This window comes from Oryzias melastigma, linkage group LG17, assembly GCF_002922805.2.
Source record: "Oryzias melastigma strain HK-1 linkage group LG17, ASM292280v2, whole genome shotgun sequence".
Taxonomy (NCBI): domain Eukaryota; kingdom Metazoa; phylum Chordata; class Actinopteri; order Beloniformes; family Adrianichthyidae; genus Oryzias; species Oryzias melastigma.
Genome location: NC_050528.1, coordinates 18,037,036 through 18,054,713, shown reverse-complemented (window position 1 = coordinate 18,054,713; position 17,678 = coordinate 18,037,036). Strand labels below are relative to the sequence as shown.

The 17,678-nt window shown below is 41.8% G+C and overlaps 3 protein-coding genes and 1 long non-coding RNA gene across 5 annotated transcripts in view; 2 read left to right on the top strand and 2 right to left on the bottom strand.

Moving 5' to 3' along the window:
* The window catches only part of LOC112147594 (protein unc-13 homolog A), a gene marked incomplete in the record, with an annotated part of 36,955 nt that extends 33,885 nt beyond the window's left edge, over positions 1-3,070 (top strand). For both annotated transcript variants that reach the window (XM_024274106.2, XM_024274105.2), the window contains 1 exon segment: positions 58-3,070. In XM_024274106.2, coding sequence (XP_024129874.1) covers positions 58-346 — 289 coding nt within the window.
* Positions 3,071-3,702: 632 nt separating this feature from the next.
* LOC112147600 (RNA-binding protein MEX3B) lies at positions 3,703-10,500 on the bottom strand. The gene is made up of 3 exons (XM_024274117.2): positions 9,972-10,500; positions 8,191-8,432; positions 3,703-8,112 (listed from the first exon to the last, which is right to left on the bottom strand). The coding sequence occupies exons 1-3, from the start codon at positions 10,477-10,479 to the stop codon at positions 6,895-6,897; spliced, it is 1,968 nt and encodes a 655-aa protein (XP_024129885.1). The 5' UTR covers positions 10,480-10,500; the 3' UTR covers positions 3,703-6,894.
* LOC118599956 lies at positions 8,660-10,569 on the top strand. Its single transcript, XR_004949506.1, has 2 exons — positions 8,660-9,229; positions 10,058-10,569. It is a non-coding gene; the product is annotated as an uncharacterized LOC118599956 (long non-coding RNA).
* Positions 10,570-14,056: 3,487 nt separating this feature from the next.
* Positions 14,057-17,678, bottom strand: mbd3a (methyl-CpG binding domain protein 3a; the record flags this gene model as incomplete). Its single annotated transcript, XM_024274460.1, is given in 3 exon segments — positions 14,057-14,726; positions 14,945-15,100; positions 17,504-17,678. Coding segments are annotated over 2 exon segments (326 nt in total), but the record flags the coding sequence as incomplete, so codon positions are not given.

The window sequence follows — 17,678 nt, the reverse complement described above, 5'->3', positions numbered from 1 at the left end:
ATCAGAGTCTGAAAGTTTGAACCTGTTTTATTAAAAAGCCGTCCTGTGTCGTTGCAGCTCTCTGGGAGCCGAGGCGGGTCCAGAGAGCTACGAGCTGCAAGTGTGTGTGAAGGACTACTGCTTCGCCCGGGAGGACCGCACCGTGGGCATGGCGGTGCTGCAGGTGAAGGACATAGCCAACAAAAGCAGCGTCACCTGCTGGCTGCCGCTGGGCCGCAGAGTCCACATGGACGAGACGGGCCTCACGGTGCTGCGCATCCTGTCCCAGCGCAACAACGACGACGTGGCCAAAGAGTTCGTCAAGCTCAAGTCCGACCAGCGCTCGGCGGAAGAGGGCCGCAGCTGAGCGCGTGGTCGTGCACAAAAACAGCAGGCAGACGCACGCTTCATCCACAACCACGTGCAGTATACAAGCACACATGTAACATACTCTACTGTACATATGACTGCATACATTATGCAACATTTACATTGCAATGTTATCAATGCAAACATAGGGCAAATATATTTATAAAAGAGTTCACTTTGATCCTGCCGCCCCCTCACTGGCTGCTGTCGGTCCCTGACTCACTGCTCTGATCCGTGCTGGTCACCAGGTGAGCGGCCCGACGGCGACCGCTTTGCACTTTTGCCTCTGTGCGTCTGCATGGGAGCAGTCCTTGCCTAGCTCTATCTGTTAAGTCTGTCAGTCTTTCGGTGCCCCGCCCCCACATTCCCGCTGTTTGGTCCTCGAGGTCTTCCCGTGGCGACTAAAGTCAAAAAAACAACACAAACTGTAAATCCACTTCCTGTTGGCCAGAAAGTCAAACCCCGGATCTGTGCTGTCGCGTACCCACGTCCTGCATGTTGACCCCCAGGAACACTGTGATTCCCTTTGCTGTAACCATAGCAACCGTTCCACCCACATCAAGGACGGGCGCCTCTAATGTTCAACCCATGTGAGGATGGTTACACAACCCCCATAACGGTGAGCGGGAGCTGACGGCAGATCGCGTCCGACGCTTTCAAAGAGGTGTAATTACGCGGAGCAATACCCCCTCACTCAGAGCGCACAGTAATTTAAAAAAAAAAGGGCTACAGGGATCAGCGCACTAACACGACGCTTTCGTTCTGCCATAGAAATCGCACCACAAACCCTGAAAGTGAGGACTCTCGACCATCAGCCCACTGTAACAAGCCTCCAGTCGCCTGCACATGTATATAAACTCATCTAATAAGGCAATAGTGGTTTGTTTGTTTGTGTGTTCACTGTAAACAAACCCTCTCAACACTGCTGTGTCTTTTTGTCAATGTGTACATGCATGTGTGTGAACGTGCGTACGTCTCATAGGCCGATCGTTAACACAAACCGACGGGCTCTTAGATCGCGAGCAATATACACCCCCCCAAACGTATGCGCTGGTCGTATAACACCACAGGAGCACCAAACGCACCCGAGGAATGGGAAGCTGTCATCAAATCCACTTCATTCCAGGACTCGGAGATTCCCATTCCTGTTGGAAGTGTGTGGTTGTTTCTTTCGGATGAGAGAAGAACGAAATATTTGCCTTCAGGAGGACCAAATGTGCAAGAACCAGAGTTCACGTTTGTTTTTTTTTTTTTAAAAAAAACAAAGCCATCAGAGTCACCGCCAAGCATTTTAGTTTTGGAGAATGACGGATGAGCAGACTCGCCATAACTGCTGCTCGTCTGGAGGAAGTCAGCGACGTTGACTGTACGCTGCAGGAGGTTTTTCTGCCATCAAGCTACCCTGCATTGGCCTCTTACTTGTTGTCTTTTACTTAGCGCTGCTGAAAGCTACCAAAAATAAATCTCTGAATGTTTATTTCTCAGCAGAGCCGTCTGTCTCATCTGAAGGGAAGCCTAGACCAACTTATGCCTTTGATTTAGGCCAACTTAATTTATAGTCAAACACGTTGATCCAAATTATTCTTTTTTTTCTAAGTTCCTCTCTTTGGTGAATTAACCCTTTAATACCTGAGGCGCTTAAACACAAAATCTTTAGCATACTGTAACTTTTTAACCGTTAACAGTATCGACATAATTCCAGTAGATTTTGAAGGAGAAAAGCGGCTTGCGCCAAAATCTACTGGAATTACGTTGATCGTGTGAGCAATTACAAAATGACAGGAAATCAAAAAACATAAAAAATGGAGCTCAGGTGTTAAAGTGTTCAAAGGGGAGCTCCACTGATTTTGAAGCATCAAAGTGTGTTTTTGGTTTATCTGGAGCTCAGTTTAGTCACCCCACATGTTGTCGGTTATTAAATTCTAGTAGTGAAAGCTGTGAAGTTGAATGAGCTCTCGTCCCTGCTTGCTGCTATCCCCCCCACAAAAAAACCAGCATCAACCATCATGTTGTTTTATGAGCAATATTAAAGAACACACACTTTCCTTCGTTTCTCCCGCATCCGTTTTGGAATAACTTTATTTAAACAAATCCGACAATGTTACAGAAGTGATGAGAAATCAGTGGAGGGCTCCTTTTACAGTCTGTTTCCATGTTGTTGTGTGCAGTCGGGACGAGACGTTACATGTCAGGATGTGGCGGAAAAAGCAACAAGAAAGTAAACAGATCGTCCAGTTTTGGGCTTGATAGCTGCCTGCTTCACACGTGTGTGAACGCACACGCTGACACACACACACACGCACTGACAACACATGTTTCTGCTCAAGCACAAAAAGAAGACGACACACATGCATGCATCCATGCATGCCGACACAACTCTGTGGAGACCAATGATGCCCACCCTGTGAATAGAATCAACTACAATTGCATGATGGGAAACTTAATTGTGCCAGCACGTTGTATCGTCGATGTTACCTTTTTATTTTTTTTTACGTTCCAGATGTACGACGACACATCAGTGTTTTTGTTTTTAAAAAAAAAAGTGTATCAATCTGAATGTAGTGTGAACACAGAACTCGCATGAGAGAATTTTTTTCTACTGAGGAAGTTTGTAATTCGTTTCTTAGCATTATTGATTGTTCTTTGATGAGGTTGGATTGGAGCTGGAATGCAGCCTGATTGTGATCTGCTTCCTATTAAAAAAAAAAAAAAAAAAAAAAAAGATTTTGTGTCCCAACCTACATGTCTCTCTGACGGTTGAATTACTGTGGCTGAGAGGATAAAAAAATAACAATTATTCTAGCTGCATGTAAAGCAGACTAGATAGGATTTAAAATGTTCATTTTTGCCGGAAAGTTTCGCAGCAGATGGCGCCGTCTCAGACCGACAGCAGGGTGTAACTGACACAAACCTTCAGCTGGAAGCAACTTCCACTTCACTGAATGCTGGGCCTGTTCCCTCCATGACCTCTGACCTCTGAGTGGAGGGGGGGAAGGGAACATGTTAAACACACTTGACAAAAAAGCTAAACAATTAGCATTTAAAGGGTAGACTGCAACAAAGGTTTGAGCTGCTGAAAGATTTGGGTCATTTTTTTGTAATCAAATCATCCACTTAGCTTCACCTTTTACTATATACTAAATAATTTCTCATTTATGACATTTAAATGTGTCATTCATCTTCAATATCATTTTAAAAATTATATTTAAAAAAAATGTGTTTTTTGTTCAGATTTTACAATTCATAAGACTCATCTCTGCTGCCACCTGGTGGTGCAGATGCAATACTTTTCGATGCTCATTTCTGTTCTAATAAAAACACCAGACACAGGCTCTATTTTTTACAGTAAAAAAATGAAACCAAAAAACAAGACTTTATTAAAGAAGCATAAAAAATAAAACTCTTGATACATTTCTCATAACCGTCAAGTCAGCTCAAATTATACGATTATACAATTTCTCCGGCTCACGGTTAAAAGGTCCATAAACTTTCAAATAAAATATATTTCAATTTTAAAATTTCTTCAATAATTTTCTCATTTTGTTATAAATTGCCTATATGTAGTACACAGAAAATAAAGAAACTAAAAAAAGTAAAATAAAAATAAATTTGAAGTAATAAAAAGGGTCACATTATTGTCTGGGATATTTAGGTAAGCAAATAAATTGTATAAAATAAAATGTGTAAAAAGTTTGTTTTTTCCCATCTTAAAAATTATTAGCTAATGCCGTGTGGCTCGAAGACATGCAGATGATTAACTTACAAATAATGATACATGTTCTTTAGAAACTACACTTAACTTCAATTAATTTTTGCCTTAGAAAACAAGATCCCATTGATTGTATCCGGGGTTTCTATATACACACAGGTTAGGTCTGAAACCTAGTTTGCTGACGTTTTACATTTTGGTTCTGCGTACAAAGAATTAAAGCAAAAATATGAGAGCGGAGGCTTGAGGGGAGTCCGTCACCCCTTCCTGGCGTGGCTCTCTTCGCATTTCCCCCCCTTTAATCACAAAAAAGGTCAGAGGTCACTGACTAGCATGCCTCAGGAAACCCTGTTTTCAAACCTTTATAAAGGAATCGAGGGGGAGGGGGGATACAACTGGCTAAAAAACAAATAAAAATTAGCAGTCGATCTGGAAAAAATTAAAATTAAAAAAAGAATTTGTACCTTTTTAACAATTAAAACTACTGTACATTAACCCTAACATTCTCGTATGGCCAGAAACATCCTGAGCAGACAGCAGGATTTACATCAGACCAGTCTGGCAAAAAACACAAGTTAAAGGAGGGCTTCGAGGACGGCCCCCGCCAGACTCACGCAACAGTCATCACAGGTCTGTTCAGGTCGCAGCCCCGCATCTGTTCCGAGTGTGGCGGAGGAGAAAAGAGGGGGGGTTTGTGCTGTCAGGTCTACAGTGCACTGGAGATGTTTGTCTGAGATCGAAATGGCCTCCCCCATAATGACAGGGTTTGTTCTTCTGAGATTCAGTAAGGACTTGCACTAAAGCACCATGGACTGGTCTTCACAAAGACTACCAGTTCAGCCCCCGCCTTCTGCAGTAGGGTTTAATCCTACTGGGAGGGGGCTCCTGTTATTGTTCTTTAAGTAACAAACAGTCAAAACAGCAAATAAATTCAATATTATACTAAACAAAGCACCAAAAGCACAACAGCAACGGCCCAATTCTTTACTCAGAGGGCTACCATTCATTCCATAATATTAAACCCTGCAGATCTGTCACAACGTCCAGGGAGGGAGGGGGGGTGTGCATTGTCCTACACATCGACAGGATCTGGATGTAATGACTGTGTAGGGACAGCTGGAAAAATAATCAGTAAGCAAAAAACATTCTGCAGCTGCTGGGATTGGAACACAAAAGTGTCTGGAAGCCCTGGATGACCTAGCTACTAGCTGCCATAAAGGATACGTTGATTCTTCCTCGAGTGTGAGCCTGAAAACATGTGATCGTGTGTGTGTGTGCAGTCAGAGGAAGCCCTTGAGAATCAGGTGTGTGGTATTCAATTCAGTCGTCATGGCTTGTCTGCTTCTACAGGAGCTCCTTCCTCGTCATGTTCAAAAGGGCCACCGGAGGCGCTCTAATCGCGTTAACACTTTACGAAACAGTTACTGCAAACTCGCATCGAACTTTTTTTTTAAAAAACAAAACAAACTAACACAGAACAGGATGAACCCTGCCTCAGTACTGCTATGAAACACAGGACGAATTTTTAAACTACCAAACACGCTTTATGGGAACAACAGTGTGTCATCTGAGAGTGCCGTACAGCTTTGCTGTGACAAAGGTGGAAGACCAAAACATAAACAGTAAGAGCTGTTTTTTTTGGTATTTTTTTTACTTTTTTCTTTTTAGAGGGGTTACAGTGTAGAAGAAAAAAAATAAGAATCTAGCCCCTTGTTATTAGGGAGGAGCGCTTTTTGTGCTCCACCGTTTTGGACGAAACATTCTGGTGAGACAGCCGACAGTCCCACTAATTAAAAATAAAAACACTATAAACGAGCAGATTTTGGTGTAACAGACAGTTCTAGAGTGGATGGATTCGAGTAAAGGACAGAAACCTCTCATGGTCATGACACACTGCCGCTCATGAGTGGACACTAATGTACGCACACACACAAGAACAGAGATGTAAAGGGATTGTCAGACAGCCCAAACATACAACCTGACCAAAAGTCTTGGTCCATCAACTTCACTACGCGTCTCACATCATAAAGAATATCCACGATAATCAATACACTCATCCAAACCACGTGTTTCTGAATCATTTTGCTTAGTTACCCATGGCTAACTTTTTATGTGGCAACAAAACAGGAATTTGTCCTCAAGAGGTCCCTTGAGTGTAGTGTTCAGCCTAACAACCTTAGTTTAAAAAAAAAAAAAATACAAAGAGTTTGGAGCTTAGAGAAAAAGGAGGATCTTTCCACTTCATGTCAGGAAAAAACAGCATGAGTGAGCTCAGGAGAAAAAAGACTCGCTGGAACCGTTTACGGTGAGGACATTTGAAATCAGGAGTAGAAAAGTGCAGGCCTCGTTTGACAGCTTCATCCAAAAATATCTGCTAAATACAAAAGTGTCAAAAGGAAAGGCTGTGAGAGAGAAAAGCAGGCAGAAAATCTGAAGAAGCCAGAATGAAGACGTGTGGAGACGGACCGGCGGAGCGGGCCGGTCCGGGACGAAATGAAGGCCTGAAGAGAGATAAGACACTAGTTTCCTTCCATATGTTCACCGGCGAGAGACTGTCTGAGCCCCCGCCGCCCGCAGACCAGTTTCATTCACTTTCCTCTGAAAATAAATCATTGTCATTATTAATATTATTATTATTGACAGTTAACAATATATCAGCATCCGTATATTATCATCTCTATTAATGCATTTACTATGGTCCATCGAGTGTGAAGGTTTTTAGTGTGAATCCTTCCATTGTGTCCACCACAGCTGGTGCCCCACTCAAATACCCTTCCTGCCCCCCTCCCCTGTCCACAAACCCTCATTTTTAATCCCCCGCTTAATTGCCACGGGCATTAGGAGAAGATGCGGATGCACTGTGTGGTGGGGGTGTGACAGACGGGGCATTCGGGTTCAGCCGACTGGCAGATCTGCCCGGCGCACTCCATGCAGAACAGGTTGTGGCCGCACGGCACCAGGGCCGCCGTCACCTCGCTCTCGAAACACACAAAGCAGTCCCTGTTGAGGGCTGGGCTGACGCCGACCAAACCTGCCACCCCAGGGCCAGTACCGCCTTTGAGGCGGCTCAGCATCCCGGAGCTGAGGCCCCCGCTGCTGCCGCCTCCTTCGGAGTCAGTGGGCGAGCCACCGGGCAGGGAGGAGGCCGAGCAGGAGGAGTAGCCAGTCGACGAGCCGCCGGAGCTGGAGCTGGAGGCTCCGGAGAAGGAACCCCCGCCGGTGCTGCCGGACTGCAGCCAGGAGAGAGTGCTGAGGGGGTCGCTCTGGGCACGGCGGGCCAGCGGGTGATCCAGGGGGCCCACCACGGAATCCTGAGGCAGAGTTGGGGACAATCTTGGAGTGATGGCGCCTCCACTGAGGCCGCTGCTGTTGCGGCGTAGGGGTTGCTGCTGGGAGGAAGCCGCGGTCTTATTGCCTCCTCCGCCGTTGACAAAAGGTGCCCAGATGTTGGAAGCGCTGAACTCAAAGCCCAGCTCATCTGAAGCTGGCAGCCCTGGGGTGGAATCCCCCCCAAATGTAAATCCTCCACCGGCGCTGCTGGAGCCGGTGCTGAAAGGGCTGGTGGGGCTGCCCCCTTCGTTGGCCTTCCGGTTGGCGTTGAAGGTGTCTGAGCTCATCCCGCTGTTGTGCGCGTGATATGCAACTGAAGAGGACATCTTACGGCTGGAAGAGTGGTGCATAGACACGGGGAGGGAAGGGGGCGGGGACGGCGCGGGAGGAGGCGGGGCTGGATGGTGACTTGCAGCCCTGGACCACAAAGACGCTCCCAGTCCTCCACTTAAAGAGCCGAGCCCCTCTAGGCTGACATCGGTGCCGTTGGTGTGGAAGTCGTTGTCTCCTTGCAGGTCTACGAAGGTTCCAGTTCTCAGGGTGATGTGGGTCTCGATCTCCTCTCTAGCTCGGTCCACGTTCTCCGGCATCCCAGTCACCTCAAACACCGGATCTTTCTCTCGGCTTGGTGTCACAATGTAGGTGTGAGTCTGCTGCTGGATGCGCTTGATGGTTGCCCCTTTTGGTCCAACGACTAAACCGACGACTCTGTAGGGCACTCTCACCTGAATCAAGGAGAACGCAGTTCAGCAAATATGTTCCATACTGTTAATATTGTGACAGAAAAAAACAACCAACTCTACCTGTATGGTGGTCTGTCCTGGTAGATGAGGGGGACCCGGCAGTGAGCCTCCTCCCCCAGAGCCCCCAGCTTTGCAGCGAGACGCCCGGATCATGGAGAAATGCTCCGCTGCAGATACAATTTCACGTTTGGCCATCTCCACATCCTCCCTGCGTCCCGTCACGATGAACACTGGCTCCTCCCCTCTGACGGGAGTCTTTATGTAGGTGTTGGTTTTGGCACGCAGAGCTTTGATCTTACAGCCTACAAGAACCAAAAGCAACCATGTAACATAAAAGTGTAAAAATAAAGACCCACTTGACTGATATGTTTACACATATTTGGGTTTTCCAAAAATGTTAAATGAGGCTAGAAACATTTGTAATGTGAGATATTTAAATATTTTATATTTATCACCAAAAAAAGCAAAAATAATATTCATACTACACAAGTTTATTGTTTTCCTTGATTCTTTGAGTTTAAGTGACAATTATTTGTTGTATTTTAATTCAATTCAAACACCACACCATTGTAATGCATGCACTGTTGTTTTAAAATTTAAATAAAAAAATATGAATCTTTGGAAATAGCTAATGTAATCTGAAGGATTTTCTATAAAAGAAAACGGATTAATAAAACAAAAAATACAGTTCTTTTCCCAAATATGAATAATTAGTCTTTAATTTTTCCATTCAAAATATTACAGATATAAAGCGAAACAATACCATATAAACGTCTTATATAAATGTTAAAAGACAACAAACGTGTCTGCTAACATTTAAAGAATGTTAGCGAAAACCGCTTTTGTGAAAACAGATTTTATTAATGAGTGCGCATGCCCAGAATCTATTTGTTTATCGGGGAGAGTTGAGCCCACGTTGTTGTCGTAGTTGTCGCAAAAGCGGGAAATTTCCGTTTCGGCGGTAACCGCCGCAGCACCGACTCCACCAGCAGCACGTATGCGGAGTATGAAAGAGCCCAGACATAAAGCAGGTGGCTGCTGCACTGCCCGTGTCCTCTTTTGCCCCCCCGCCAGCATCCACGCCGCACTGTGTCTTTAAGTGAGTACGGCTCAGCCCCGGCGACCAATCGCGCGCGCGGGGCGTGATGTCATTCTGGGAAGCAGAAAGCATGGCTTTTTCAAACAAAGAGAACAATGCCGTTATGCTAGCGCGGCTGCGGCGTGAACGGCGACCGCAAAATATCACTTTACTCCCATTTGAAGCGGTAGCGTTGGTAAAAAAATAACAGAAAGGGGCGAGTTGGGTTGTAAGCACGTGTAAAAACGTGGCGGGTGGAGTGCGAGCATCGGCAGACAGCGATGGGTGCAGGGCGTAACACCGCCCAGTCCCGTATGTGTGCGGCTGCTGCTCCGATTCAGCAGAAAATCCACGCAGAAGCCGAAAATAAACAACAACAGGCGCACACGTGTTCCAAAAGGGCTTCAAATCGGCCACTTTCACCCTCGCGGTAGATCCCTGGTACTCGTTTCCTTTGTCTGGCGGAGGCTTCTAGACATGTCCAGACTACCGACAATCTGCCGCTTTGTCTGACCCTCTTCCACCCCTCCCCCCAACCCTTCTCATCAACTCTACTTGCTCCCCACCTCCCCGTTAGCGCATAAAAACACATAAAAAGCACATCTATAATTTTATTTAGCCCAAAACGCCGAATAAACAGGGCATGCAGTCTAACCACAGCAGCACACACAGGTGAATAAAGTAAACAGACCCCCCATAGAAAAGACAGACACCCAAACAAAGAACAGCACATAAACAAACACTCATCGGACCATGCTCCTACCTTGCCTCCCGACTATTTCAGCCACATGTTCAGAGCTCGGAACAGGCACACATTCAGTCATGTTGACGCTCCGTTTCCTGTTGCAGAGGACGGACGTCTGCTCCCCGTGGAGCATGGAGTGCGAGCCGGCCATGTGGTACCCGCCTGATCCGTAGTACTCCGGGGATGGAGAGCAGGACGACGGCGAGTCTCGGGAGCCGCCGGGGTGGTCCAGCATTTGTAGATCCACAAAGCCGCTCCCACCCACACCATTGCAGCCCTCAGAGCCCGGACCCTGGGTCGCATCCAGGGTGTCGACAAGCCCAACGCTTCCACCGCCACCGCCCCCACAGTCCACCTTCTCCAGGGCCATGAGTGACAGCTGGTCCAGGGCGAAGCGGAGCACCTCTTGGTGATCCTCTTCCCGGGACTCCTGGTCCGTCTCTCGGGGCAGACCCACTCCGTTGTGCTGGCTGCTGATCACCACTTCGTGGTCCATAATCTCGGGGTGGAATAAAGGGCTCGGCATAGTGTGGATCTCACATCAGACCCGGGATGCCTAAATGTTGGAGCTCACTTTGACCTGAAATGACAAATAAATATAAACAATTCTGTTGTATTTTAAAGAAAATGAAGAAAAGATGGAGACAAAGGAGCAGCATGCATGCCGGTGTTTATCTGAGCGCCTCGCTTTGTCTGTTGTTGTCTCTTGTCTGACAACTGAAGCCATCAGGAGGACTGTTTTGCTCATTTAAACAAAGCTAAACAAAGACACAACGAGGATGGCTCTTTGCTACTTTAACTTCAGTCCTTCCCACTGATATATATTAAAAAATCTTGTAAAAAAAATATATAAAATATCAAGACATAACAGTCCTCAAAAAGAAAAGCTAGCAGCTAGCTCCACTCAGTCGGCATTGAGTCACGTTGTCGACCCCTTTGTTTGGGAGCACCGCGGCTAGCTTGCTAGCTCTGCTCTGACAGTCGAACTTGCTCTTTTAAATCAAAACGACAGCGTTGTTTTTAAAAATTAAACAAACCCAAAAGCCCCACAAACTTACTGTATTTATTCTTTAAAATCTTCTCTCCGTTTAAGCCTCGGTTCTTGAATGAAAGACGTGAAGCGGTAAGGAAGAGCAGACCAGTGCGGTGCAGCGCTGCTAGCTACCGCGTTAGCTAACTAGCAAGCTAAATCGGGGGGGCGTTGAAGGAAAAACCGTTAAAAAGCTTTAAAAAAAAAAAGAGGGCAGTGTTGTTTCTGTCTTTTTTCCTCCTTTTCCTGCCTGGAGAATCAAAACCGACTCCTATGAGCGCCGTAGAGTTTTCATCCTCCAGTTTGTCAATCAGACCGCAGCCGTATATCCGAGAATGGGGAGTTACCTTCAGTTATAAAAACAGTGATTCTGGGCTCGCTGCTGATGCCTGACCCCGCTCGGTCCGCCGCCTTTGTCTCGCCAGACGCACGCCGCTCCGTCTCCCGCACACGGCACTGACGTCACCCGCGACACAACAATGGGTTCAAAGGCCAAATGCGGCAAACAGACAACACGAGTCACTCTTTAGCTCCACGAAACACACCGATCCATACATAATTATTGTATTTCTTGGAAAAGTCGGAGTTTTCCCCCCTCCCGTTTCTGCAGGTTTATGTGGAAAAGACTGCGGTCATGGCTGGGTGTGTTCTCATTATTGCCACCAATGAGATGCTTGGGGAGGTCCGACAGTGATGCTCTATCACCCATGATATAGAAATATGTATTAAAAAAGGTTCAAATGTTAACAAATACACATTTTCCTTAACTCTATATTACATATTTAAATATGGTATTAAGTAAACCATCAAAATGTAAAAGCAAAAAAAGCTTTTAAGTACATATTAAGCACTGTATTGTATTTTCCCTGTAATAGCAGCTCCATAAATGTTATGTTTCAGCTTTAAAATGATATATTTGCTCATTTAGAAATGTGCACACACTCCATTCTACAAGATCCTTAGTCCCTCCCACTACAAGGAAGCAGGATGATGACACAAAAGGAGGGTTAAGATAGACATGGAAAATACAGATTTTTTAAAATTAGTTTAAATTAAAGTCCAATTTTGAGAGCAAAATAGGTTTTTCAAGACAATTAGTACACACCCAAAGTGTATTTTTAGTGTTATTTATTTGACACTTTACTATCTTCTTATGGCCAAGAAACGCTCTCCCATTCACACATACACATACTGATGGAGACTGATGTAGGGTTCACTGTTTTGCATAAGGACACTTCAACACATGGGCAGGAATCGAACCTCCATTATTCCAATCAGAGGTTGACCGCTCTCCCTCTGCATCACGGCTGTTCCATCTATCTGGTGTTTTCAACAAAGCTTTGGTAACACAGTCATTTCTAGGGGTGTAGGGAAAAAATGATTTGGTGATATATTGCAATATTTCATTTGGTGATAGTTGTCGAGATTTAAAATGCAGACAAGACGATATTTCACTAAGTATTTGTGAGCATCCTTCAGCGTCTTACTTATGTTTTCCACCTAAACCCCCATCCGCTAGTTGACATTACAGCACACTTTAAGCAGCTCAACACAGCACCAGAACAAAAATATCACACGATAACCAGCTTGTGTCAAATGTTCAGTCTCATTGGTTCGGTCAGCCTCACTATTTTGTTGTTATGAGACATGTACTACTTAGTAAGAATATTTTTTTTCCTGCCACCCTGAAAAAACAATGGATCTGGTACAGTCTTGTGATATATTGTGATAAGTATTGTATCGCGAGATGTGTATCGCGATACGTATTGTATCGCCAGATTCTGGCCAATACACACCCACAGTAATTTCCCCTTTGTGGGATCTATGAGACTCTACTCTAGCATGTCTAGCTTTCAATTCTAGACTTTTTTTAATTAATAAAATGTTATTGTTTCTGGAGTTTAAAAAAGTATCTTAAGCTCCTGGCAAAATTATTTTAAAAAGTATATTCATTAAAATTCTTTAAATTCAGAAGATTTTCAATTCTGTTACCAGATGCATAAGCAAAAACAGGTTTTCCTGACATTTCAAGTGTTTTTTTTCATCTGCTGTTTTTAAAAAAGCTATGGAAACAAGTTAATTTCCCCTTTGTGAATCAATAAAGTTTTACACTTTTAGTTTTTAAGCTTTAATCCCTTGTCATCTTTTAATGATAAAATGGCATTTTATGAATTTTCTTCAGAGATCAATACCCTGCATGAGCAAAAAAAGTAGTATTTTGAGCTTCCGATCAAATTATTTAAAACATAAACATGGACTCAAAGAGTCTAATTCGGAAATTTATGAATTCTATCACAAGCCGGATAAGAAAAAAGCAAAAGTTCCTGACATTTCAACATTTAGTGGACAGATACAAGCCAAAATAATATTATTTTCATGTATATATTATGTTTCTGCTGCTTTTATTAAAGCTATGGTAAAAAGGTAATTTTCCATTTGTGGGATCAATAAAGTTTTATTCAAATAAAATGTAATTCTAATGTCTTTAGCTTTAACATTTCAAGACTATTTTAATAATATCAGAGATTGTAAATTTTCTTCAAGGATCAACACACCAGATAAAATATTGTGTAGGAAATAAACTAAGTACTATTTTGAGCTCCTGACCAAATTATGTAAAACAAAAACAATGAGTCAGAGTTTAAACCTGAAGTTTCTGAATTCTATTATTAGTCAGATAAGAAAAAACAAGTTTTCCGGACATTTTAAGCACATATATTCAGTTAAAGTGTATTTTTGAGTGATATTTATTTATCATCTTTCTGCTGTTTTTGTTAGAACTATGGTAAAAAGGTAATTATCCTGTGTGGGATCAATAAAGTTTTGCTGTATTCTATACAATTCCTAAATCTTTAGCCTTAATTTCTTAAAAATAAAATTACATTTTATTGATTTTCTACAGAGATCAATACACCAGACAAAATCCATCCTGCAGAAGAAAAAAATAAAATTTTTGAGCTCCAGACCAAATATTGAAAAAAAAAAAATAAGCAGGGATACATTCACATTGTCATAGTAAAATAGTTTGAGATATGTTTTAAGCAACATTTAAAAAAAAACAAGAAAATCTTCATAAAACTTTAAGAAGCTCCATTTATTTTTCAGTGACAGTGGTACATAGTTGGATGCACACTTTTTTTCTGAAACAATTTAAACTTCAAGAAACAGAACACTCTTAACATGAAAACAAAAACAACAGCTTATCATGAGAGATAGAAAAAACAAACAAAAAAAACACAACCACACTGTACGGATCCAACTGAAAAACCTTTTTCACCATCACAAGAGTGCCGTGCACATATATAAAAATACTGCAGATTTTCTCTGTGTTTCAAACACCACTTACAGTGTCGGCAGAAGATACAGAAACACGTTCTGGGATAACAATTTAAAAAATATACACACTTCTCAGAACCAACTGGAACATTATAATACACAAAGACCTTCACATACATATGGTTTGCACCTTCAGCATTGAATTGAAACAGTCATTTACTTAAAGTAACACTGCCTTGTACTAAGCACCATCCACAGCTGCCATGCATTAGTAGAGGTAAACAGAAACTTGAAGCACCCTTTCAGGATTACACAACCACTTTAACAAAAACAAACAAAAACTGTTGAGGTTATGGAAATCTGTAGAACGTCTTTGTTTTAAGACCAATTCCTTAGGTGTGTATGAAATCCTCCGCGTGGAAAAAAAAAAAGGTGAAAAACTTTATCAGTACACATCATGTCAAAACCTGTGGAAGAAACAGATGGATAAGTTAGACTGGAGAAACATGAAGATGAATTAAACCAACCAACTACTTCCACTCTACAAACACTAAGTCAGATAAAAACTGTTTTTTTTATTTTGGCTAAATATGGAATAATCATAATTAAAAGACTACTGGGAACAATTTAAAAATTAATAAAAAGTGGGACTTTAAGCAATTCCGAAAAATACATTTTTGGATACCTGGACTATAAATTCTCCTTGTCCACCTGCTCAGTCTTCTCCTCATCTTTGTCCTCTGACGCGTCAGGAGCAGCGTACTCCACATTAGCCAGAGAGTCGGCCATCAGGGCTTCCTCCAGCCGTCTCCTCACACTCTGCACCAAGTCTTCCTGTTTCCTTAAATCAACACACAACACAGTTACAGCTAGCAAAAAGACATCTCTCACAGTTTCCTTTCAACATCTGATATTTCATATTTGTGCATCTTTACGTGGTGTAAAATAATTTTAAACTTTGTAGACCATTTTAGGAGATTTCTGTAGCCTAGATACACCTTTTTTGCCTGTGTTTCTACTGCTTGATTTACATAATATTTATGTTCAAAAGTAACGCAAAGTTTGTGCAGTTTATGGCTGATGTGAAAAAAATACCAGAGATTTTTTAAAACATGAAATCAGAAATCAAACACATCAAAATTCTGCTTTTTTTTAAAGGTATAAATGTTATTAATACATAAAATTTTAAAGACTAAACTGCTTTTGTATCCATCTGAAAACTGTAGAGACAGATTTATTTAGAACATTTTTTCACATTTCCATTTATTTGATAAACGAATCCAAACATTTTGTACTATTGAACAGGATCACAGTGACATGTTTAAATGTGTGAAGGAGGTTGGCAGCTTCCTTCAGACTTTAGGATCGTCTGGGACTGCAGACAGTAAGGGGACAAGGTTCACCGCTGATCTCAGCACAGAAGAACAGGAAGGACAGTGGATAACCATAAAACTACCACTGTCTGCTTATAATGTAATTAGGTGGCAAATGCCAAAGACAATACACGTCAAAGGCTTTTACAAGCCAACAGATTCTATTTGAAGATACAGATGTGTAAAAAATTAAATATATATTTTATTAAACACAATACAAATTTAAACATATATATATATATATATATATATACATGTATATATATTGTCTTCCCTGTTAAAAATGACCATCACTATTAATGCAAACAAAATATCAACATTTAGGACATTAGTTGACAGTTCTTTAAAGTTCAATTTAACTTTGTGTGACCTCATTTGTGCTCTAATCCCTTTAGTGAGTATTTAATTAATTTATTTTTTAAATTAATTTGTTTTCTCACTTTATTCTTAGTAAGTCTCTTGGATTTTCCATTCTTCTCGCTGAAGGTTTATTTAAAAAATGTGTTTAATATATTCTGATCATGTTTTATATCTTCCCATCTTGAGGTGTATTTATTAGTTTGACCAAAAAAAAAAAAATCAACAAATGTAAGTTTCTGCTTTAACTTGGACAAACTTTTTATTTCAGATTTACATGAACAATAAAAATTTAATCCTGTTGGCTCAGCAGACAGCAGGGAATAAAAAACATAAAACTAAAATACAATAGACAGTTTTTTTTAACATATTTTAAAGTATTTTAGATGCAACTAAAATACTTTAAAATATATTACAAAAAAGATAATAGAAATATTTGAAAATTAAAACAAAATAAAAGTACATGGGATAGATGCATTTTGGAAGAAAAATTACACTAATTAAAACAAATCACTAGAAGTATGTAGTATTACGCGGTTGGATTCCATGCTCCACTTATTGCAGCATTTCATTGGATTAATTATTAAAATGTTTTTAGCTTTTGGATTATGTCAGATTTTATTCCCTCACATCTGAACGTTTTCTAAACCAAAAATAAAACCAAAGTTTCCCAGGAATTAAGTTAAATGCGTACAAAACAAATGACTTCCATTTGTTTTGGATCAATATTCTCTGGAGATGACCCACACTTGCAGTTTTTTGGGTCACTAAATAAGCAAAATATATTTTTGAAATGACTTTGCATTTACAGGAACACTGAACTCAGAAGAGCATTTATTTGGCAGAACTAAAGCTGTAACTGCAAAGAGAAAATATGAATGTGTTTAAAGACCCACTCCAATAAAAAAAATGTGTTTTTGGTGTTTTTTGCATTTTCTTGTGGTACTTTTATGATTATGGAGGAAAATTAAGTTTAAAATAGGATTTCTGAGTATGTCTTTATTCAAATCGCTTGAATCAGAAGCAGATGCTTTCGGAAAAAGTGAATTTATGACGTAGAAAACATGTTGGGCAGACCACAAGCTCGCTCAAAAGATGATCAGAGTGCAGCTTTAATTTAAAATTCATGTTTTTGTGAATGTTAACGTAAAATCTGAAAACAAAAGGTGCAATGTTTTTGAGACTAAACATTGTTACTTATCTCCTTAGTAAAAATGAAACCCATTTTAGACCAGTCGTCTCTTTGATTCCTGAGAACATGTGACTTTGAGCGTCCTAGAGGACCAGAAAAACATGGTAGCTATGCTTTTATTCAATGATTAAATCCAGTGAAACATTTGGAATTGGATCTAGTTCCAAATGTTTCTAAATTAGGTCAAGTAAACGTTTTTTTAAATCTGCTGACGTCTTTTCTTGAGGTGTATAAATTCAATGACTTTCCCTGCTTGGTTAACAGAAAGAAACATACTTTTAAGTGTGAATGAAATTTGGAAGCCTTCAAAAGCCTGTCCTACCTGATGTCGTCATCCGTCACTACGAAGGCTTTGCAGAGCGGCTGCGCCGTGTTCAGCCACACGCCGGGGTTCTTCTCCACAGCAGCGGTCAGCTGCCCGGTGATGGGCACGGGGCTGGTGTGCAGGGAGCTGGCGATGGCAGAGAGCAGCGTTCTGTCTGAACAAACGGGCCCGA